At 53.8% G+C, this 23,845-nt stretch overlaps 1 protein-coding gene across 1 annotated transcript; it reads left to right on the top strand.

The window, feature by feature from the left end:
* The first annotated feature begins 43 nt into the window (after positions 1-43).
* LOC134057457 (zinc finger protein 271-like) lies at positions 44-18,502 on the top strand. The gene is given in 5 exon segments (XM_062514442.1): positions 44-1,320; positions 1,507-2,413; positions 14,055-14,115; positions 14,117-14,176; positions 18,044-18,502. Coding segments are annotated over 5 exon segments (1,569 nt in total). The 5' UTR covers positions 44-1,238.
* The last annotated feature ends 5,343 nt before the right edge of the window (positions 18,503-23,845 follow it).

Genomic DNA, 23,845 nt, shown 5'->3' with positions numbered 1-23,845 from the left:
CCCGGGGGGGGGGGGGGGGGGGGAGGTGGGGGGCAGGAGCCCCGAAAATGAGACACGCGAGCTCCCAGTTCAGCAAGGTCACGGTGCGACAGCCCAGTCCCTGGCTCCTCCCCTGTCCCTGTCCCCTCCTCGGTCCCCAGGGCATGACACGGGGCTGTCCCTATCCCAGTCCCTGTCCCCATTCCCGGTCCTGTATTCCCGGTCCCTGTCCCCATTCCCTGTTTCCATTCTCGGTCCCTGTCCCCATTCCAGTCCCCATTCCAGTCCCCGTTCCCACTCCCGTTCCCGCTCCCGCTCCCATTCCCGTTCCCTCTCACCGCACGCCGCCGCCATCGCTCTGCCCACCGCTCCCGCCCTCACGTGACCAGGGAGAACCCCGCGCTGCTTCCGCACACCAATCACAGCGCGCGATCGCTCCTAGATTTGCATAACCACGCCCTCTGCTCCGACACCGCCCACCACCGGCTGTAGCCGGGTCTAGGCGCAGTTTGCTCCCAGTTCCCTCCCAGTGCTCCCAGTAAGAGCGGTACTGGCAGGGAGAGCGCTCCCAGTTGCTTCTAGGTGCTGTCAGGATCGTTACCAGTGCTCCCAGTATCACTTCCCAGTGCCGCGCGGGGCGCAACCGCTTTGCAATCCCCCAGGGCGGAGCGCGGCTGCTTTTGCGCGTCGGCACCGGGCCGGGCCGGGCTGGGGGAGGAGGAGCGGAAGGAAGAAGAGTAGTGGAAGGAAGAGCAGCAGCAGAACCGAGCGGCTCACTCGCTCGCCCGCTCTAGGCCGCAGCTTCCCCGACTTCCCCGGCATCACCCCTCCCCCCGGAAGCCGCAGGTGAGCTGGGAGGGGGAGCTCGCCCCAAATCCATCGTGGGGAGGTCTCCTGGAGGTTTCTTTGTGGGGCAGGAGATGTTTGGATCTTGCAGGACCCCGAAGCTCAGCCGGAAATGCCCCGGGAGGGATCTTGGCGGGTCCCACATTGCTATCGCTCGTTCTGGCGGAGAGGGGGCGAGATCGGTTCTGGGGATATCCGGGAGAGCCGTGGGGGAATACGGGAACCCCGGAGCGGGGAGAGCGCAGAGGGGCGATCCCGGAGCCGGGGGACCCCCGGCAGCCTGGAGGGGTGTGGGAGGTTGGTGATAAGCAGCCCCAGGCTCTCTGAGGCTGAAAGGGGCACTGGCTTGTCCAGCTGAACTTGGCCCGCAGGAACATAAACCCAACGCGCTCAACCCTTCTTTTCCCCCAAAAATGGATTTCCCATTCCTAAACCTTGGCCCGATGGAGGATGAGGCCGTGAGGAAGAAGAACATGCCCCCGGAGCCCCAGGCAGGTGAGGAGGAAGTCCCTGCCCCTTTCACCCTCTGTCCTGCTCCATCTCCCAGCCCAGCACGGCCCCCGGCTGCAGGACAGCCCCGCTGCCGACGCCGTCCTGCCAGGGACGTGCTGGGGGGATCTCCTTCCCCCTCCCTCTGGAACAGAGGCAAATCCCATCTTCTCCTTGTCTTTCCCCCTCTAGACAAGGAGCTGAGGATGGAGACCAGGGAGGACAAATCCCTGCAGCAGAACCTTGTGGAAGAGGCTGTTTGGAGCAGCTCCATTGCACAGGAAACCAGCGAGGAGGAAAAGCCCGGGAGATCCCACATGAGGATGGGCTGCAAACACAGTTCTTGGGTATCCGAGGAGGAGAACCAGGGCCAAAGAACCGGACAGAGCTGCAGCCAGAGCTCAGAGCTGGGGTTCCATGAGCATCTTCATGATGCGGATAAGCCCCACAAGTGTTCAAATTGTGGGAAGAGCTTCAGCAAGAGATCCTCCCTGATCTGGCACTGGAGAATCCACATGGGGGAACGGCCCTATGAGTGTGGGGAGTGTGGAAAGAGCTTCAGTACGAGATTCAAACTGATCCGCCACCAGATGATCCACACTGGGGAGAGGCCCTATGAATGTGACATACGCAGGAAGAGGTTTCAGACCAGCTCCAATCTCGTCATGCATCAGCGGATTCACACAGAAGAGAGGCCCTTCCGCTGCCCTGACTGTGGGAAGGGCTTCAAATACAACTCCCGCCTTGTCTCCCACAGGCGCATCCACACTGGGGAGATGCCCTATGAGTGTGGGCAGTGTGGGAAGTGCTTCAGGACAAGCTCTGAACTGATTGTCCACCAAAGGATCCACACAGGGGAACAGCCCTATGAGTGTGATAAATGCAGCAAGAGGTTTCTGACCAGCTCCAGTCTCCTCCTGCACCAGCGCATTCACATAGAGGAGAGGCCCTTCTGCTGCCCCGACTACAGGAAGGGCTTCAGGCACAACTCCAACCTCGTCACCCACCGGCGCATCCACACTGGGGAGAGGCCCTATGAGTGTTCTGAGTGTGGGAAGAGCTTTTCACAGAGCTCTCACCTGACCAAACACCAATGGAGGCACCACTAAGGGAAGCCCTGCAAATCAAGTGCAGGAAGAGCTTCATGTGCTGCTCCAGCTCCATTCTCCATGGCAGGATCTGTGCTGGATGATGCCGAGTGACCCCTGGTGGGCAGAGCCCCGGTGATCCATGTTAGGAAGACACCTGGCTGGGCGGCTCTTCATCCTCCTGGCTTCCCTTGAGCACCTGGACATATCCACAGATCAACATCAGAAATCCATTGTGAAGAGCACGTTTGTCGACTTCTGACCCGAGAAAAATCTCACTCTTTGCATCTTCTGGTGGCATCAAGCAACACTGAATGGCCTTGGAGGTCTTCTCCAATAGAAATCCATCATTTTAATCCTTTCTGGCTCATGGGCATCTTCCACAGCCAAATGGGAACATATTGGGGCAAACCCCACAATTTTGGAGATGGTGGGGTGGAAACCCCTTCAAAAAGGGTTCTTCCCACCCAGCCAAGCATGTGGATGCTTTGCCAGCAGGGACACATAAATTCTTTTGTTTTGGCCTTGAAACAAAAAGGTTTCTGTTCATTCCTTTGAAAGCCCTGTAACTGGGGTGTCCTGGTTTGAAGGACAGGTGTTTGCCAAGGAAAGCAGAAGCTTCCCCTTGGACTGAAAGAAAATATGATTCTTCCGATTATTATAATTTCGGAATTAAGAGAGCTCTCAGGCAAAGATATGGGGGTAGGAATAACAGTTCTTTACTAGTATATTTAACAAGACAAACAAGAACAACAACAGCTATGAAATTACCCACAAACAGAACAGTAACTCAGTCCCAGTGTTTTTTGGCTGCAGGCACCTTTTCCCTGAGCTGCAGTTCCCGGTGCTGGGGGCGGGTGGCTCCCGCAGAGCTGCAGGAGGGCTGGGGGTGATGGCAGAGCTGTCCCAGGGGGAGAGAGAGATGGAGAGAGAGCTCTCCGCTCACGGTGTTGGTCCCGGTGCTCAGTAGAGTGCTGGATGGTGGTAGTTCACAGCGAGAAGACAGCCGGGCAGGGTCCGATGGTGGTTTCCCGACGCTGGGATGGGACACAGACGGCGATCGTCCTTCTCGTCCGAACTCCGCGGGAGAAATGGGCCGAGGCCCAGCCTTCCTCTTCCTCTTCTGGCTGTTTGAATCTCGCGGGGCTTGCTTCTTCCCTCCCGTCCCCTCCCCCTTGTCACCAGGGCCCAGTCAACAGGTATCTTAGCATGACAATGGGGAAAATTCCACAGAGGGAAAAAAAAAAAAGAAAGAACTAACCCTCAACATTATCCACCCCGAATTTTCCCCTACCATCATGCCAAATCAAATTAAAAACCTTCAAATTATAGACATCCATACAGTTACAGATACAGGCACAGTATTGTAGGTAGTTCACCCTAAAACAATGTCTCCTTGGGGTATGCATCTGGTCTTTCCATCCCTTTGCATGATCCACCAGGTACACCCTGGCCCTTGAGCAAAAACCACCCCCCGAATTGGATTGTCTTTGCTGGAGGCAGGGTTCACCCAAACAGTTTTTCCTAGCATACCTCTCATATGCACCACTGGAACCTTGTCCCCATCTGGTGTTCTCAAGGGCTCAGACTGGGCAGGGCCTGCTCGATTAGTGGAACCTCGGGTGTTCACTAACCATGTGGCCTTTGGTAGATTAATCTCCCAGTTCTTGAAAGTCCCCCCACTCAGTGCCTTCAAGGTGGTTTTAAGCAGCCCATTGCACCGTTCCACTTTCCCAGCCGCTGGTGCGTGATAAGGAATGTGGTACACCCACTCGATGCCGTGTTCTCTGGCCCAGGTGCTTATGAGGCTGTTTTTGAAATGAGTCCCATTGTCTGACTCAATTCTCTCAGGGGTACCATGTCTCCAAAGGACTTGTTTTTCCAGGCCCAGGATGGTGTTGCGGGCAGTGGCATGAGGCACAGGGTAGGTCTCCAACCATCCAGTGGTGGCTTCTACCATGGTCAGCACGTAACGCTTGCCTTGGCGTGTCTGAGGCAGTGTGATGTAGTCAATCTGCCAGGCCTCCCCATACTTATATTTGGACCACCGCCCCCCATACCAGAGGGGCTTCACTCGCTTGGCTTGCTTGATGGCAGCACACATCTCATAGTCATGGATAACCTGGGAAATACTGTCCATGGTGAGATCCACCCCTCTATCTCATACCCACTTATAGGTAGCATCTCTGCCTTGGTGACCTGAGGCATCGTGGGCCCATCGAGCCAGGAACAACTCTCCTTTGTGTTGCCAGTCTAAGTCTATCTGTGACACCTCTATCCTTGCAGCCTGATCTACTTGCTCATTGTGTTGGTGCTCCTCATTAGCCCGACTCTTGGGGACATGGGCATCTACATGATGGACCTTTACGGGTAGCTTCTCTACCCGACTGGCAATGTCTTTCCACTCATCAGCAGCCCAGATTGGCTTTCCCCTACGTTGCCAGTTAGCTTTTTTCCATCTTTCCAGCCAGCCCCACAGAGCATTGGCTACCATCCATGAATCAGTGTAAAGGTAAAGCTTTGGCCACTTCTCTCTTTCAGCAATGTCCAGGGCCAGCTGAACAGCTTTGAGTTCAGCAAGTTGACTTGATCCACCTTCTCCTTCAGTAGCTTGTGCAACCTGTCGTGTGGGGCTCCATACGGCTGCTTTCCACTTCCGGTTCATCCCCACGATGCGACAGGAACCGTCAGTGAAAAGAGCGTAGTGAGTTTCATCTGCTGGCAGTTGGTTGTATGGCGGGGCTTCATCAGCCCGGGTCACTTGTTCTTGCTCCTCTTCATCGGCAAGACCAAAATTTTCACCTTCTGGCCAGTTTGTAATTATTTCCAAAATCCCAGGGCGATTTGGGTTTCCGATACGGGCGCGCTGTGTGATGAGGGCAATCCACTTGCTCCATGTGGCATCGGTGGCGTGGTGGGTAGAGGGGACCTTCCCTTTAAACATCCACCCCAGCACTGGTAGTCGGGGTGCCAGGAGGAGCTGTGCTTCTGTGCCAATCACTTCTGAGGCAGCTTGAACTCCTTCATAAGCAGCCAAGATCTCCTTCTCTGTTGGGGTGTAGTTGGCTTCAGATCCTCTGTAACTTCGGCTCCAGAATCCCAGAGGTCGGCCTCGGGTCTCACCAGGTACCTTCTGCCAAAGGCTCCAGGACAAGCCCTTGTTCCCGGCTGCAGAGTAGAGCACATTCTTCACCTCTGGTCCCGTCCTGACTGGGCCGAGGGCTACAGCATGAGCGATCTCCTGCTTGATCTGGGCAAAGGCTTGCTGCTGCTCAGGGCTCCAGTGGAATTCGTTCTTCTTCCGGGTGACCAGGTAGAGAGGGCTCACGATCTGGCTGTACTCAGGAATGTGCATTCTCCAAAAGCCTATGGCACCTAGGAAAGCTTGTGTTTCCTTCTTGTTGGTTGGTGGAGACATCGCGGTGATCTTATTGATGACCTCAGTGGGGATTTGGCGCCGCCCGTCTTGCCACTTTACTCCCAGGAACTGGATCTCTCGGGCAGGACCTTTGACTTTGCTCCTCTTGATGGCAAAACCGGCTCCCAGCAGAATCTGGATGATCTTTTCTCCTTTCTCAAATAATTCCATTGCCGTGTTCCCCCACACAATGATGTCAGCAATGTATTGCAGATGTTCTGGAGCTTCACCCTTTTCCAGTGCAGCCTGGATCAGTCCATGGCAGATGGTGGGGCTGTGTTTCCACCCCTGGGGCAGTCGGTTCCAGGTGTACTGCACGCCCCTCCAGGTGAAAGCAAACTGAGGCCTGCACTCTGCTGCCAGAGGAATGGAGAAAAATGCATTGGCAATGTCAATGGTGGCGTACCACTTTGCTGCCTTGGACTCCAGCGCGTACTGGAGTTCCAGCATGTCCGGCACGGCAGCGCTCAGCGGTGGAGTCACTTCATTCAATGCACGATAGTCCACAGTCAATCTCCATTCTCCATCAGACTTGCGCACAGGCCAGATGGGGCTGTTGAAGGGTGAGTGGGTTCTGCTGACCACCCCTTGGCCCTCCAGCTCACGGATCATCTTGTGGATGGGGATCACGGCATCTCGATTTTTCCTGTACTGCCGGTGGTGCACTGTGGAGGTGGCAATTGGCACTTGCTGCTCCTTCACCTTCAGGAGTCCCACTACAGATGGGTTCTCTGACAGTCCAAGCAAGGTGTTCAATTGCTTAATGTTTTCTGCCTCTACAGCAGCTATTCCAAAAGCCCACCTGAGTCCCTTTGGGTCTTTGTAATAGCCATTCCTCAGGAAGTCTATGCCTAGAATACACGGTGCCTCTGGGCCAGTCACAATTGGATGCTTCTGCCACTCTTTCCCAGTCAGGCTCACCTCAGCCTCCAGCAAAGTCAATTCCTGTGATCCCCCTGTCACCCCAGCAATAGAAACAGGCTCTTCCCCCACATGTTCTGATGGTATTAGGGTGACCTGTGAACCAGTATCAACTAAGGCCCTATGTTTTTGTGGCTCTGATGTGCCAGGCCATCGGATCCACACCGTCCAAAAGACCCAGTTTTCCCGTGCCTCTCCCTGGCTAGAGGCAGGGCCCCTCTAGCACTGGTTATTATTTCCTTCCTGGGCATACATGTTGGAGGTTCCCTCAAGGGGATCTGACAAATCATCCTCCCTTTTGTAATACCCTGCATCTTGGTTATGGGAAGTTGAGGCTACCTTCACTTTAGTGGAGCTCCTTTGGTTAGTGTTTCCCTCCTTGAGTTGACGCACCCGTGCTGCCAGGGCAGAAGTGGGTTTCCCATCCCACCTCCTCATGTCTTCCCCATGGTCACGCAGAAAGAACCACAGGTCAGCTCGTGGGGTGTATCCTCTCTCCTTAGCTGGGGGACGTTGGGCTCTAACTCTGGGATCTGTGACTCGCACTGGTGCTGCATTGACCTTCCTCATCTCCTCCCTCACCCCTCTTATCTCCTCCTTGAACTCCTATCTGAGTTCCCTAATCACGGCAGAGACCTGAGCCTGCATTGGGCCATTCATTATACTCTCAAAATTTCTGAGCTTATCGGCAACAGAACCCACTGTCTCGTGGTTGGTGTCAGCATTAATGGCTGCAATGAATGTGGTGTATTGAGATGGCCCCAGGTGTGCCAGATTCCACAACATCTGCCCTGTGCACCTGACCTTGTCGGGGTCATTGTCGTTGTCCACCCGTCCCAAAGAGTACTTCCAGTATTGCTACTTCTCTCAGCTGTTGGATCCCCTCCTCAGCGGTTTTCCAGCACATTCTATGGTGGTGCTCCTGCATTCTCTCTCTATGGACAAACCTCTCTCTTACACTCATTAAAAGCCGCTCCCAGAGGGAAAGGGGGCCTCGTTCCCTTACGAATATGTGATCCACACCTGAGTCCTGGGTTAGGGGTCCCAAATTCCTTGCCTCAGTACCATCCAGCTGCACACCTGTACCCATAAGGTCCCAGACCCGCAGTAACCACGTTGTAAAAGCCTCACGGCCCCTTCGTACAACATCCTTACGGAGATTACGGAGACTCTCGTATGACAGGGACTCTGTGACGATCTCAACCTCTGGCTCCCCTGCTGGTTGTGAGGGCCCTGCTTTCTGATCATTATTATCTAGGTGCTTTGTTTTCACCTTAGACTTTCTAGTTTCCACGGGGGCAACTGCTGCTGGCTGTGAGTGCCCTTGCAGTTCAGCTGGAGCCTGGAGAGATGTAACATTTGTGGGTTCCACTGCTGCACCATCAGGTTCTCCCTCTTTAAGGCAGAGGGAGAGTTTCTCAAGAGCTGGGGAAAGGTACTCCTTCAGCATTTGGCCCATCTCCTTCACTAGAAACCCCACCCACTCTGGATGGTTCCTTTCTGAGGTGAGCTCTGGGGCAGAATCAGGCTCAGGGGCAACATCCTTAACCTCTGGGGCAGAATCCTTAGTCTCTGGGGCAGGGGCAGAGTCAGGCTCTGGGACAGAATCCTTAGTCTCTGGGGGAGAATCCTTAGTCTCTGGGGCAGGGGCAGGGTCAGGCTCTGGGGCAGAGTCCTTAGTCTCTGGGGCAGAGCCAGGCTCTGGGGCAGGGCCAGGCTCTGGGGCAGGATCCCTATTCCTTGGGGGACGTATCAGGGTTGTCATCCAAGTCAATCTCCCCTCATCTCGGAATGTTAAATAGAACAGGTTTACAAGGCCTATTAGCAATGTCAGCCACTGTATGATATCATTACTGCTTAGAAGAGATTTGAACCCCTCAAAAGCTGGTGGAGCAGACCCAAAAAACTGTGTAAGGGGTTGGGACAAAATTTTCCCTGGTGTCATATCCTCACAGTATGTACCATTATTAAAGTAGCCCCAAAAACATACAGTTAGAGTGTGATAGCTCCGAATCCATGTGCCCACCTTCCAGAGGAAGTTAAAAATCCATGAATTTCTCATGTTATCAGCCCACAAAAGGAACTGGATAATAGTTACAGCAGCCTGAGTTATAGGACCCATGTTCAAGTAAGGGATTGCAAATGGGAGAGATAGAGCTGTGGCCACATGGAGCCCAAACCACGGTAAGCTGGACAACATGATGCCACCTAACACAAAACTGAGGTAACTCAAGAACTGTTATTCCTTTTTCACCCTTTTCTCTCAATGCCCTCGGGCCCCACGTTGGGCGCCAAAATCTGTCCTGGTTTGAAGGACAGGTGTTTGCCAAGGAAAGCAGAAGCTTCCCCTTGGACTGAAAGAAAATATGATTCTTCCGATTATTATAATTTCGGAATTAAGAGAGCTCTCAGGCAAAGATATGGGGGTAGGAATAACAGTTCTTTACTAGTATATTTAACAAGACAAACAAGAACAACAACAGCTATGAAATTACCCACAAACAGAACAGTAACTCAGTCCCAGTGTTTTTTGGCTGCAGGCACCTTTTCCCTGAGCTGCAGTTCCCGGTGCTGGGGGCGGGTGGCTCCCGCAGAGCTGCAGGAGGGCTGGGGGTGATGGCAGAGCTGTCCCAGGGGGAGAGAGAGATGGAGAGAGAGCTCTCCGCTCACGGTGTCGGTCCCGGTGCTCAGTAGAGTGCTGGATGGTGGTAGTTCACAGCGAGAAGACAGCCGGGCAGGGTCCGATGGTGGTTTCCCGACGCTGGGATGGGACACAGACGGCGATCGTCCTTCTCGTCCGAACTCCGTGGGGGAAATGGGCCGAGGCCCAGCCTTCCTCTTCCTCTTCTGGCTGTTTGAATCTCGCAGGGCTTGCTTCTTCCCTCCCGTCCCCTCCCCCTTGTCACCAGGGCCCAGTCAACAGGTATCTTAGCATGACAATGGGGAAAATTCCACAGAGGGAAAAAAAAAAATAGAAAGAACTAACCCTCAACATGGGGTTAAAATAAAATGTTGAAGTAAGGCATGGATGGGGACATGTGGCGGACAAGGACATGGGTGAGGTCATGGATGGGGACGTGAGGGGACACAGCCTTTCATGGAGACATAGACATGGATGGGGACACAGACCCAGCTGGGGACATGAAGGTACATGGACATGGGTGGGGACACGAACTGGGACAGCATCAATGCCACCAGCACCTTCATCTCAGCCATGGCAAAGCACTGCCTAATGCAGTTCCTGCCACCACATTCCCACCATCACTGCTGCAGTATCCCAGCTGAATGTCACCATCCACCAGGGCGGGAGGGTTGTCGACAAGTTGTTGTCAGGGCTTGTTCAGTTGGTGACAAGGGGTGTGGAAGCAAGTGACAGCCACCACAGTGTACCAGGGCCACCACCCTCAGGGGAGCCCAACCACCTCTGAGGACAGCGCAAATGTCAGTGCCACCAGCAGTGTCCCATGCAGGGTGTCACCAGTGGTGTCCTAGTGGCAGTGTCCCCACAGGTGTGGCAATGTTGTCCCCTGCTGTGTGTCCTGGTGGCACTGTGTCCCTTCCCCTCCATTTGTCCTCATCCTCCACTGTGGCCATTACCTCTGTGTGTCCCTGTCCCCTTCCATGTGCCCCCATGTCTCCTCCTATGTTCCTGTCCTCCACCCCTGGTGGGGCCTGATCCTCCAAGGTCCCCAGCCCATGTCCTGCAGAGTCTCCCTGTGTCCCTCAGGATGTTTCCGTGGCTGCTCCTGGTGCTGAGTGTCTGCACCCACCCCAGCACACGTAGGGACACACCATGACAGTTATGACACCCCATGAAACCTTTTCTCCTTGGATTTTGGGTCTTCCCCCCTTATTTTGGATACTTTCTCCCTATTCTGGATACTTTATCCCCTATTTTGTGTCTTTCCCCCTCTTTTGAGTCTTTACCATTTATTTTGTTTCCTTTCCCCTTATTTTGCTTCCCTTCCTCATCTTTTGGATCCTTTCCCCCATTTTCCATCCTTTCCCCTAAATTCAGGCACCTTCTTGCTTCTGGTACGTTTTTGGGTGCCTTCCCCCTCCTCCAATCCTCTCCAACTTCTTAAACCTCCTCAGCCCCCACACAGGTTGCCCCCCAGGCATGTCCGCAGCTGTCCCATGCCACATGGACTGGGTGCTCGCCATCCTCGGCGCCCTTGAGTCTCCAGCCCGGGGCAACTCCCCCGGCACTGCCCCCAACAGTGGCACCCCCAAAACTCTGCCGTCTCGGAGCCGCCGAGCGGGTGCCTGGCCCTCGGCCCTGAGCACAGAGCTCTGCCCGGGGGCTCCCGGGGAAAGGCGGCGGCGCTCGGCAGAGGCCCCAGCCCGCCCAGCCCGCGGCAATTCCCCCGCATCGGGACAAAATCCTGCCCCGAAGGAGCCACTTGCAACGTCCGTCTGCGGCTCCTCCGTGCCCCGAAGATCCCGGCAGCTGCCCCGCGCTCGCCAGGCGCTACGGCTTCCGCAACCGGGCACAATATTCACTTCATGCAATCTTTGCTATCTCTGCTTACAGGTGCAAAACCAGCTGCTGCTCAGACAGTCCCAGATCAGACTGAAGGGCTCCCACCCAAAATGCTGCATTCCGTTCTGACCCACCATTAAGAAATCCAAGAGCAAAACAGACAGCTCATTACAGAAAACCTTGCAAAATCACATCTGACAACATTTTGGTCCAAAATCGCAAATATGAACAGAAGCTGAGCAAGTCAGCAACGTTAGAAAACAAGCTTTGAGCATTGCGACTACAAGAGCTCAGGCAATGCATTTAATTGGAATCAGGCCTCTCTTTCTGACATGTGAGCAATGCCATCCAATTTCCCAAACCAGGGAAATGGGGGGTCCTGGCAGCTGCCGCTTCACACGCAGCAATGACACAGAATAGGGCAGGGAGAGCAGCTGCCAAACTCCTACCTTCTACTTGCAATTAAGAACTTTTATTCTGATGTCTAATAAAGCAACGATTAATAGTCAAAAAGACTAAAAATACCTGTACTAATTATAACACAACTAAGAATAACTGTACTATTGATAGCAATAATAGAGCTAATAGCGATAATAAGAATTAATCATGGTAATAAAAACCCTACCACACTTATACTAGGTTTGCCAGGCCAGGTTTTGGTATGGGGGGTCTCTAGAAGCACCTTCTGTGAGAGGCTGCTGGAAGCACCTGCTCCTCCATGTCCTGCAGAGTCAACGCCAGCTGGCTCCAGGACGGACCAGCCGCTGGCCAAGGCTGGGCCAGGTAGAAATGGTGGGAACACCTTTGGGAAAACAGACTGAAGAAAAGCAGTTCTTGTGCAGTTGTAACTGTGGCCAGGGAAGAGCAGGGCGAGAACATGAGAGGAACAACTGTGCACACAGCCAGGGCAGGGCAGGAGGAGGGGCAGGAGCTACTGCAGGTGCTGGAGCTGATTGCCCTGAGATTCTGTGGTGCAGTCCCTGGTGAGGCAGCTGGGCCCCTGCAGCCCATGGAGGGCACAGAGTGCAGAGGTGCACCTGCAGCGCCTGGAGGGGCCCATGCCAGAGCAGGGGGACGCCTGAGTGGAGGCTGTGACCCCATGAGAAACCCGTGCTGGAGCAGGGACCTGGCAGGGACCAGCAACCCGTGGAGAGAGAAGCCCACGCTGGAGCAGGGTCCTGGTAGGACTTGCGAGCCCATAGGAACGTGACCCACATTGCAGCAGTTTATGAAGAACTGCTGTCCCTGAGATGAACTCACCTTGGAGAAGTTCATGGAGAAGCGTCTCAGGGAGGGACCCCATGGTGCAGCAGGGGAACGGCTCCTCTCCCTGAGCAGCAGCAGGAGAAACAACATGTGATGAACTGACCAGAACCCCCATTCCCCATCTCCCTGCACCCACTGGGGGAGGAGGCAGAGCTGGGAAAGAGGGAGGGATGGGCAGAAGATACAGTTATCTTACTTCTCACTCTCCTGGTCTGATTTGGAGAGCAGTTAATTCAATTAATATCACCAATTTCAGACCTGTTTCACCCATTGTGACATTTGCTAAGTGATATGTCCCAGTCCTTATCTCAACCCAGTAAGCCTTCATTCTGTTTTCTGTCTCCTGTCCGTATCTGGAGAGGAGTGAGAGAGCAGCTTTGGTGGGTGTCGGCCATCCAGCCAGGGTCATCTGACAACACTTCCTTTCTCTCATTCTTTCTTTCTCTCTTTCTTTTCACAGGTCACTGTGAAGAGGTTGAGTGGTGCTTTGATGGAGGGAGTGAAGGTGGCAGGGAGCAGCAGGGACAGGAGCCACAGGGATGTGGCACAGGCATCAGAAGGGCCCAGGCAGCTGGCAGGGGCTCTCCCCCTGGCCCAGCAGCAGCCCCGTGCTGTGCCCAAGGCACTCCCACCAGGGGCTGGGCCCAGAGGCAGGGGGAGACTCCAGTCCCGGGGGCGGCGTCTCTGCCCGGATCCCCGTCCAGCCCAGCCTCCCCCGAGTGCGCAGTGACCGCTGGCACGGCTGCACTGGACAGAGTGACCTGTGGGGACATTGAGAGCTGCCCCCACTGTGACACTGCCCTTGGGATTTCACAGGCACCAAACAAATCACAGCCAGCCCTGCTCCTTGTGATGTCACAGGCACCAGAGCACATCACAGTCCTGCCCCTTGTGATGTCACAGGCTCCAGAGCACATCACAGCCCTGCTCCTTGTGATGTCAAATGTGGAGGCCCATGGCTTTGCCTTAGAGGAATTTCCCTTGAGTGGGCTGTGATTAGCTTATCTCAACCCTCCTAGAAGGATGCTCATTAGGTTAGCACACCTTTTCTTGTCATGGTGAGCTACTGAATAGCTTCTCTTATCCCACCATGCCCTAGTATCCATGTTAATCCTTTGTAACCAATTGGTCTTTCCCCCTTGCTCTCTCCCATAAAAACCTCAGTTATTTCCCTCAGTTCTCTAGGGAGCAGTCGTTCCTGGCTCCCTTCACAGAGCTGCTGAATAATAAAGGAATCTTTGTGGAATTTGCCATAAGACGCTTCCCGTCTCTCTGTCCCTGAGGCAGCCTGGGAAAGCCTTGCAAGCAGAGCTGGAATCGCTGAGATTAAATCACTGACCAGAGCTGATGACTTGTGGCCACAGCTACCCCTTCCTGAGGCTTATCCAGTGGCCAGGAGAACAGACAGAAGATCCCCTAGAAGGCAGTTCCTTGCAGGACTCTCTCTCTCTGGGAAGGCTGGCAGCTTCCTGGGTCTGAAGCATTGAATCTCAAAAGACCCCCTACCAGCCTTCAGTCACAGGTACCAGAGCACATCACAGCCCTGCCCCTTGTGATGTCTCAGGCCCCATGAGTGCCCCAAGTGTGGGAAGAGCTTCTCACAGAGCTCTCATTTCACCAGATACCAAGATGCACCACTGAGGGAAGCCCTGCAAGTGCCCGGAGTGCAAGAAGAGCTTTGTGCCAGTCTAAGGTTGCAATGTAAGATGTTAACCACAAGTATATATTCTATCACCATCTGTTAAAAGCAGGTGGAGCAGTGTTCCTTCTCTCTTCCATGACCCATCCATCATAACTCCAGGGGGCAGGGGGAAATATCTTCTGTTAATAGGCCAGCTGTTAAAGCCAGGTGGGGTAGTTTTGTTTACCCCTTTCAGGACCCATCCTTTGTCCAGGAAGGTGTGATAATTGATAAAAGATTCGTGTCAATCATAAAAGTAGTGGGGTTTGTATAAACCAGAATACTTAGGTCTGAAATGAAGCATGGACATTAGATAGAGAAAAATAGAGAAAAATATATATGATTAAATAATTCTCTTTAAATACCCCTGTTATGAATATTGTGTTTTTTAGTAAATTGTATTCAATACCAGTTTGCAAAATGAGGATTTCCCACAGCCTGAAAGATTTTGCAAAATCAGATTTCCTGCCTTTGTGTAATCAATTGCAACCTATCTGCTAAGACCAGACTTCCCACTTCTGCTGTTCTTTATCTACCAAAACCAGATGGTTACTTGACAAATTGTCCAGAGATTTCACAAGCGGTCCCATGGATGTTTTTTTGACCACCACCGCTTACCTGGCAGAATTATGACAACAAAAAAAATAACAGTTATTGATTACTACGAGGAAAAACATCCTATAAAAAGGAGCTGCAAACCAAGGTTTGACAGAGCGTGGAGTGGGCGCTGACCCCTCACGTTCCCCAGCGCTGCTTGCTCCGTCTATATCAAATAAAGCAACTTAAATTTTGCTAAATATGGAGACTTTCTTTCTCATTTATAACAAAGGTATTTTCTGTTAATAAGCCATTAAGTCTCGCTGCATGATTAATCAAATTACATCATCCCATTTGAAATGCCCCACCCAAGGGGAAGAGCCAAGCATTTCCTACCTAAATAAAATCTAAAATTTGAAATATCACAGCAACCTTTTCCCACTAAATTCCTAGAGAAAGACCAGAAAGACCAGGCCCAGCTTCATCACCAGTAAATCTTAAAAAAAAAAAAAATCAAAAAGAACACACCCTTCTCCAAAATCATTGCTTCAACAAAACCACATCTGTCACTCCAGTAAAACTATAGCCTGCATGTAATCAGACTGCTACCAACACTGTGACCAATAGGGTGTCAGGTTGCATTCTAACTCTATCAGTGTTTTCTTTTTAATATTACTATACTTTTAATTTTCCCAGTAAAAATCTGATATTCCTATTCCCATATCTTTGCCTGAGAGCTCCTTAATCTCAAAGTTATAACAGAGAGAGAGAGAGTTTACATTTTCCATTTCAAGAGAGGCTCCTGTCTTCCTCAGCAGACACCTGTCTTTAAACCAAGACTGTGTTCCTCCAGCTCCATCCCCCATGGCAGGGTCTGCATTGGATGATCTCCAGTGACCCTGGGTGGGCAGAGTCCTGGTGATCTGTGGTGCCACTGATCCATGTTGGGGAGACACCTGGCTGGGGGATCCACATCCTCCTGGCTCCCCGTTACCTGTATTTTCTTTGCATTTCTCTTTGTCCTTTCCAAACACCCAAAACTGGGGCAGAAATAAAGATGTTGAACTAAGATGTGGAAGGGGACATGGGGGGATCTTCCAGGGGATGTGGGGGATGCTGGGTTCGTGGGACTTCAGGGTTCCTCAGAGGGACTTGGGGGTTGCTCAGGGCTTTGGGCACTGCAGGCCCAGCAGCTCTGTCGGCACTGGGACACCCTGGCAGAGTTTCTGGGGCAGCTGACCAAGGACCCCCTGCCCTGGAACTGTCCCCATGTCCCCCCATCCCGGTCCCTGGTGTGCCTTGTCCAGGATCCCCCTGTCCCTGCTGCCAGCTCCCTTGCCCCCAGCCCATTCCCAAGTCACCCCACTCCTGCTCCCATGCCAGTTTGGATCCCATTCGAGGTCTCATTCCCTGTCAGTGTCCTGAATTCTCTGTCTGGTTGCCTTTCCCAAATTCCCAGGCCCATATTCCTTGTCCTGTTCCCACTGACATATTCCCAGTTCTGCTCCAGTTCCATACTTCCATTTCTATAGTCCCTGTCTTGTTCCAAAGTTCACATTCCTAGTTCTGCTCCCGTACTCAGGTTCCCAATCTTCCTAATCCACATCCCATATTCTCTCTCTGGTTGCTCTTTCCATATTCCCTGTCCCATACCCATGTTTGCATCCCTGGTCCCATTCCCGCTTGTGTCCCGTATTTGGGGTCCATTCCCAGTCACTGTCTCCAATCCCAGTCCCAGCCCTGTATTCCCGGTCCCATTCCTGTATTGCCAGTCGCTGTCCTTATTTCCAGTCCCTGTTCCCCGGTGCCCTTTCTCAGTCCCCACCCCCATTCCCGGTCTCATTCCAGATCTTGGTCTCCATTCCTGGTCCCATTCCCAGTTCCATTCCCAGTGCTGTCCTGTATTCCCAGTCCCATTCCTGAGGGCCGCCTCTCCCATGGGGGCCGAGGGTTTCACAGCTGGGGCTGCCGTGCCACATGAACCCTTCAGCCCTGCTGCTCTCCTTGGCCAGCTGCAGAGAGTACAAGGCTTTGGGCATTGCTCAGAGGCCCCCAGCTGGCCACAGCAGCCCATCCTGCCAGCACCCCTGTGCCTCAGAGCCCTCCCTCATAGTGGGGCCATGCAAGGGCCATGGGCCTGCACGAGGCTCCTGTTCTTGACACAGGAGCAAGGCTGCAGCTCCAGCCTTGGGGCCCTGGGCCGCAGCAGCCCAGGGCAGGCCCAGCTGCAGAGCTCACAGCCCCGGGGTGTTTCACTGGAACACTTCTGAACACTAATCCCCATCCCATATTCTCTCTCTGCTTGCTGCTCCCACATTCCCTGACCTGCTCCCATATTCCCATCCCCGCTCTCATTCCCGGTTCCTGTCCCGTATTCCCGGTCCCATTCCCCGTCCCATTCCAAGTCCCCATTCCCAGTCACACTTCCCGTTCCCGAACCCGGTTCCCATTCCCCGTCCCCATTCCCGGTTCCCGTCCCCTCTCACCCGACGCCGCCGCCATCCCCAGCCCCCCCCCCACGTCGATCCTCACGTGACTGGGGAAACCCCGCGGTCCTCCCTCCCACCAATTACAGCGCGCGATCGCTCTGGATTTGCATAACCATGCCCTTGTATGTGGCCCCGCCCACCGCCGGCTGCAGCCAGTGCTCCCAGTAAGAGCGGTCCTGGCAGGGATAGCGCTGCCAATTCCTTTCTGGGGCTCTCAGTATCGCTTCCAGTGCTCCTAGTATCGCTCCCAGTGCCCCGCGGGCGCAGCTGCTTTGGAATCCCCCAGGGCAGAACGGGAGGGAGAGTAGCAGCCGCAGAAACACGCAGTTTTCCCCTCAGGCAGCAACTCCCTCGGCTGCGGCAGCATCACCCCCCCTCGGACTCCGCAGGTGAGCTGGGAGGGGAAGCTCGTCCCAAATCAGTCGGCGGAAGGGTCTCCGGGAGGGGTTTTTTGCAGGGCAGGGATCTTGCTGGACCCGGAGCCGGGGGACCCCCGGCAGCCTGGAGGGGTGCGGGAGGTTGGTGCTGAGCGGGCTCTGGGCTCCCCGAGGCTGCAAGGGGCCCTGGCTTCTCCAGCTGCCCTCGGGCAGAGGGACCATCAAACCCAGCGTGCTCAGACCTTGTTTTCCCACAAACCAGGATTTCCCATTCCCCAACCTTGGCCCGATGGAGCAGGGGAAGGAGACCAGGAAGGACAAATCCCCGCAGCAGAACCTCGTGGAAGAGGCCGTTTTGAGCAGCTCCACGGTGCAGCAATCCAACGGGGAGGAAAAGCCCTGGAGATCCCGCATGAGGAGGGGCTGCAAGTGCAGATCACGGGGATCCCAGGAGGAAAGACGCGGCCAGAGCTTGGAGCTGGTGGTCCATGAGCAGCTTCATGATGGGAAGAAGCCCCACAAGTGCTCAAAAGTTGGGAAGAGCTTCAGTCAGAAATCCAACCTCATCTGCCACTGGAGAATCCACACGGGGGAGCGGCCCTATGAACGTGGGGAATGCGGAAAGAGCTTCAGGATAAGTTCAGAATTGACTGTCCACCAAAGGAGCCACACAGGGGAGAGGCCCTTTGAGTGTGATAAGTGCTGGAAGAGATTTCAGAGCAGTTCTGATCTGCTCAAGCACTATCGCATTCACATGGATGAGAGGCCCTTCTGCTGCCCTGACTGTGGGAGGGGCGTCAAGCAAAACTGCACCCTCGTCAGGCACCGGCGCATCCACACTGGGGAGACGCCCTACGGGTGTGGGGAGTGTGGGAGGAGATTCTCACAGCACTCTAACTTGATCATACACCAACAGAGTTTCCACTAAGAGAAGCTCTGTGAGTGCCCCGAGTGTGGGAAAAGCTTCATGTGCTGCTCCAGCTCCATCCCCCATGGCAGGATCTGTGCTGGATGATCCCCAGTGACCCCCAGTGGGCAGAGCTCCGGTGATCTGTGTTGCCACTCATCTATGTTGAGAAGCACCCGGCTGGGGGCTCCACATCCTCCTGGCTCCTCGTGGCCTAGATTTTCTTTCATTTCTCTTTGTCGTTAAAAACACCCAAAATCGGGGTAAAGTCATTGTACTAAGGCATGAATCAGGACACGTGGTGGACAATGACATGGGTGGGGAAATGGGAGACGTGGACATGGATGGGTACATGGCCATGGATGGAGACGTGGCAGGACAAAGACATGGGTGGGGATGTGTGAGGACATGTAAGGACACAGCCCTGGGTAAGGGGACATGGACATGAGGGTACATGGACATGAGTAGGAACATGGGGAATATGGATATGGGGGGACGTGGATGGGGACATGAACTGGGATGGCATCAATGCCACCACTTGTGCCACCACAGTGCCACCAGCACCTTCATCTTGGCCATGGCAAAGCGCTGCTCAATGCAGTTCCTGGTGGGAGGGAGTTTGGGGTCATCTTGGGACTGACCGTGGGTCTTGTCCACTTTGCAGTGAGGAGTATCCCTGGCCAGGGAGTCTGGGATGGATGGGGGCAGGAGAGGTTAGACACTGGTCCTGATGGACACCAGAGCCATGGATACCAGCTGGACACTGGTTCAGATGGACACCAGAGCCATGGATCCCACTCTGGATGGACAGTGCTCTGGGTAGATCCCAGCTGGACATTGGTCTGGACAACCCTTGGTCCTGCAGACCCCCAGCCTGGCCAGCCCCCAGCACAGATGATCACCAGCCTGGCAACGCCCTGGCCAGCCTCACTGGTCCACCAGCCCATTCCAGTTGCCCCAACCCCAAACACCCCAAAATAAACCCAGTATCAGAACATCAGCTCTGGGTAGTCCCTGCAGAGTGAGGAGGAAACTGAGGCATGAGCTGGGGGGGGGGTGAGTATGGTGGTGGGAGGGGACTTCAGGACCTAGGGATCCACCCTGGAGATTCCAAAACAAGCACCCAACCCCCAGATTGTCACCGCAGGATCTCAGGCCCCTCAGCTGTCACACCAGGGGGACTCCAGGAGCCACCGTGACTCTGCAGTCCCCTCGAAGGGTGACCCGTGGTGTTCTTCTGGTGTCACCAGTGAGTCCACCGCAGGAGAAGGAGGAGGAGGTGAGGATGTGACTGAAACTCCTGCCCGTTTACATGGGGAGGTTGCGACAGGAACTGGGGCCAAGCACAGGTGGAGCAGTGGAGGTACCACGGGGGGTCAGGGGGGAGGGGAGGACATGGGGACAGTCCCCAAGGTCCCTTCAGGGAATGCTGTGGCAGGGGCAGTGTTTGGGGGGGCGGGGTGATGTGGGGTGGTGCAGCATCCTCAGGATGATGCAGGGAAAAGGAAATGGTCGGGAGTGACCCCAAAAATGTTGCCACCACCCCCACCTCGGGGATTGCACAGAGAGGGGGTCCTGCGGTGTGACCAAGCACCCCCTGACTGAGGGGCACCCCAGGGTGATAAAGAGGTGGTCAGGGGTATCCCCAAGGTGTAGGGGGGAAGGGAAGTGTGGTTGGGGCGCAGCAGAAATGCCTCCAGTCCCTCCTGCACTTGGGGCACAGGGGTAGCGGGACACCTGTCACCCTGTCCCCAGCAGGGGTGGAGGCTGCGGGAGGCTGGCATGGGTGGGCAGGAGAACCCAAAAATTTGGAACCCCTGGGTGGTCAGGAAATTTGGGACCCTTCAAGGTGGGGATTCCAGGCTGGGGATGCTTCCCACCACCACCCTCAAATCCAGCTCCTGGACCCACCCAAATTATTCTCCCTACCCCATCACTCCCAAATCTGTCCCCAAAATGCCTCCCCTGTCCCACCAACACCAAATCCAAGCCCAAAATTCCTCTCCCCATCCCACCAGCCCCAAATCCAACCCCTGGTCCCCCCAAAATGACTTCCCGCATGATGCCGCCAGCAAATGCAGCTCCTGGACCCACCCAAATTATTCTCCCTACCCCATCACTCCCAAATTCAGTCCCCAAAATGCCTCCCCTGTCCCACCAACCCCAAATCCAAGCCCAAAATTCCTCTCCCCATCCCACCAGCCCCAAATCCAACCCCTGGTCCCCCCAAAATGACTTCCCGCATGATGCCGCCAGCAAATGCAGCCCCTGAACCCCCCAAAATTGACTCCCCGCCACCACACATGGAGGTGTGAGCCCCCCCGGACACCCCTGAGCCCCCCCCGCACTACTGAAGACCTACAAGTGGCACACTGTGGCCGTCACCACCCCAGGAGGGGACCCCAAAAGGGGCGGGGGGTCCCTGGGGAGCCAGCGCTGGGAGCGGCTGCAGGGCTGGAAACGCTCCTACAGCCACCCCGACAGCGACAGGGCTGGTGACAGGGGTGTCCCCAAGGGCAGCGTGCACTGGGCGCTGATCCAGAGGGTGTTTTCTGTCCCCTCCAAGGTGCCCAAGGAGCCGTGGGGTCTTGAGGGGACACAAGGGACAAGGCCATCCCTGCAGCTGTACCTGCGCCCTGTGGGCAGGAGGAGGGGACACGGCGACAGCAGTGCCAGGGCAGAGCTGGGGACACAGGATGGGACAGTGTAACTTTTTGTTGTGTCCCCTGCCGTGTTGTTGGGCAGGGGAAAGTGACAAGGTTTGTGAGCGCTGGCCTTTCAGGCACTTAGCTTCATGGTTTCTCACAGAAACCTGTAGTTTCCAGCCGGCATAAAAAGACCGGGAGAGCAGCTCAGACTTTTTTCCACAGGCTTTATTATTGTCCGTGAAGGGGTCAGGCTACAAATCCAAAGATAGGGGATCACACATGTACTTTTATAGGTTTTGGGGGGATCACAAGTAAACCAATGGAAAACAGGGTAAACACATTTTGGCTAACTACATTATCTTTCTTTGTTTGGGACAACCAATTATAAAGAACCAAACCCAACCAGTAATATTCTAAAAAGATAGGAAGAGCTTGCATTTTTATAACATGAGTCATTCGAAGCAAGTAGTTTTTCTTATCTCAAAGGAGGTTCCAGGGGACTGTTGAAGGGCTGTTTGCAGAGAGATTCATCTCCTCTACAGGGCAGGTGAGTTATTCTGGAGTGGAAGTTGAGTGCTGGATGCTGAAGTAATTTCAGAGAAGTTCAGAATGTGCTGAGTTGGAAGGGACCCATCAGGATCATTGAGTCCAACTCCTGTCCCTGCACAGGACACCGCAACAATTCCACTATGGTCCTGAGAGCACTATCCAAATGCTTCTTGTCCCAAGACAGAATTGGGGCTGGGACCACTTCTCTGGGGACCCTGTTCCAGTGCTCAAGCCCCCTCTAGGTGAAAAAGATTTTCCTAATCAACCTAAGCCTCCTCTGACTCAGCTCCAGCCATTTCCTCGAGTCCTGTCCCTGCTCATGAGAGTGAAGAGATTGCTATTATCCTCTGGACACTCTGCAATGGCTTTATGTCTTCTCTATGTTGTGCTGTCCCTCAAGGTGAGGCCACCCCAGTGCAGAGCAGAGCATGACAATCCCCTCCCTGGCCCGGCTGCTGATGCTGGGCCTGCTGCCCCAGGACATGGTGGCACTTTGGACTGCCAGGGCACTGCTGACTCATGTTCCACTTGCCCTTGGCCAGGACCCCTGGGTCCCTCCCCACAGCTGCTCTCCAGCCTCTCCTTCCTGGTCCATACACCAAGGCAGGGGTGCCCCATCCCAGGGGCAGAATCTGACACTGCCCTTGTTAAACTCCACAGTTGGTGATTGCCCATCTCTAGCTGTGAGGTCTCTCTGCAGAGCCTCTCTGACCTCCAGGCAGGTGACGGCTCCTCCCAGTTTAGTGTCATCAGTAAATTCACTGATTATCCCTTCAAGCCCTGTGTTCAGGTCCTTAAGGAAGATGTTGAAGAGCTGGGGCTGGCAGTGGAGCCCTGCAGAACCCACTGGTGACCACTGTCAGTGTGGTGTCACTGCAGTCACTGCCACCCTTGGTGCCTGACCCCTGAGCCAGTTGCTTGCCCATCCCACAATGTGTTTATTCAGCTGTGTGCTGGACACTTTGTCCAGAAGCATTCTGGGAGACACAGTACCAAAAGCTTTGCTGAAATCCAGAAAGATTCCATGTGCTGGCTTTCCTGCATCAACTGATGTGTTTTACCCTGTTGTAGAAGGAAATCAGACTTCACCAGCAGGACCTTCCCCTCATGAAGCCATGCTGACTCTGACTGATGCCTGTATTGTCCTCCAGGTGTTTTTCAATACTTCCCAGAATAAACTTTTCCATTATTTTATTTGGTATTGAAATGAGACTGACTGGCCTGGAGTGTCTGGGGTCCCCCTTCTTGTCCTCCTTGACATTTGTACATTTGCCAGATTCCAGCCAGCTGGGACCTCTCAAATCCCAGATGTGAGCTCTGTGTATACTTTGATTACTCCAGGGGAAGCAGCCTGCTCAGACCCGCATGTCTGAGCTTCTATTCTCCTCAGGCAAACCCACTCTGAGGGTAGCAATGGTTAAAAGAATAATTAAAAATACTTCCCATATACAGGCACAAAGTCATTGCAGATAAAACAATCTTTACAAAAGCTCTTTAAGGTGAGACTCACAGGGCAAAAGTGGACTGCCGTGAAAGTCAGGTTGGAAAAAAAAAGTCTTAGTCATGTCTGTATTTAGTATAAAATCCCAGTTTCAGGAGAAGTTGAGGAATGTGTTATTCCAGAAGGAATTGTCTTAAGTAGATATATTGTACTTGTTCTTTGCAAAGCAAAGGAGTCTGTCCCATTCTGCTGTTTAAATTAAACTGTCTGATTACATTTCAGGGATTTTGGTGGCTTGGAAACAGTTTGGTGCAATTTTGTGAGCATTCTCTTTCTGTGCATTTCAGCCCTATGTTTGAGGAGCAGTCTCCTGTGTTTTCCTGTAGAAAGCAGGCGTTATTTGGCTGGATGTGTGGGGCATAACTCCAGCAAACTCACACAGTGATAATAGAAAATGCTTCTGTTTTTATACTGTATTTTATATACATATTCACTGATTTTCCTGGAATAAAGATACATATTATAATCCTTTCTCCCAAAATCATTAACATATTTAATGTCCATCATGTAGATGCCCATGTCCCCAAGAGTTGGGCTAATGTGGAGCACTGACACAACGAGCAGATAGATCAGGCTGCAAGGATAGAGGTGTCACAGATAGACTTAGACTGGCAACACAAGGGAGAATTGTTCCTGGCTCGATGGGCCCATGATGCCTCAGGTCAT

This window comes from Cinclus cinclus, unplaced genomic scaffold (assembly GCF_963662255.1).
Source record: "Cinclus cinclus unplaced genomic scaffold, bCinCin1.1 SCAFFOLD_99, whole genome shotgun sequence".
Lineage (NCBI taxonomy): Eukaryota > Metazoa > Chordata > Aves > Passeriformes > Cinclidae > Cinclus > Cinclus cinclus.
This window is presented reverse-complemented; position numbering and strand designations above follow the sequence as displayed.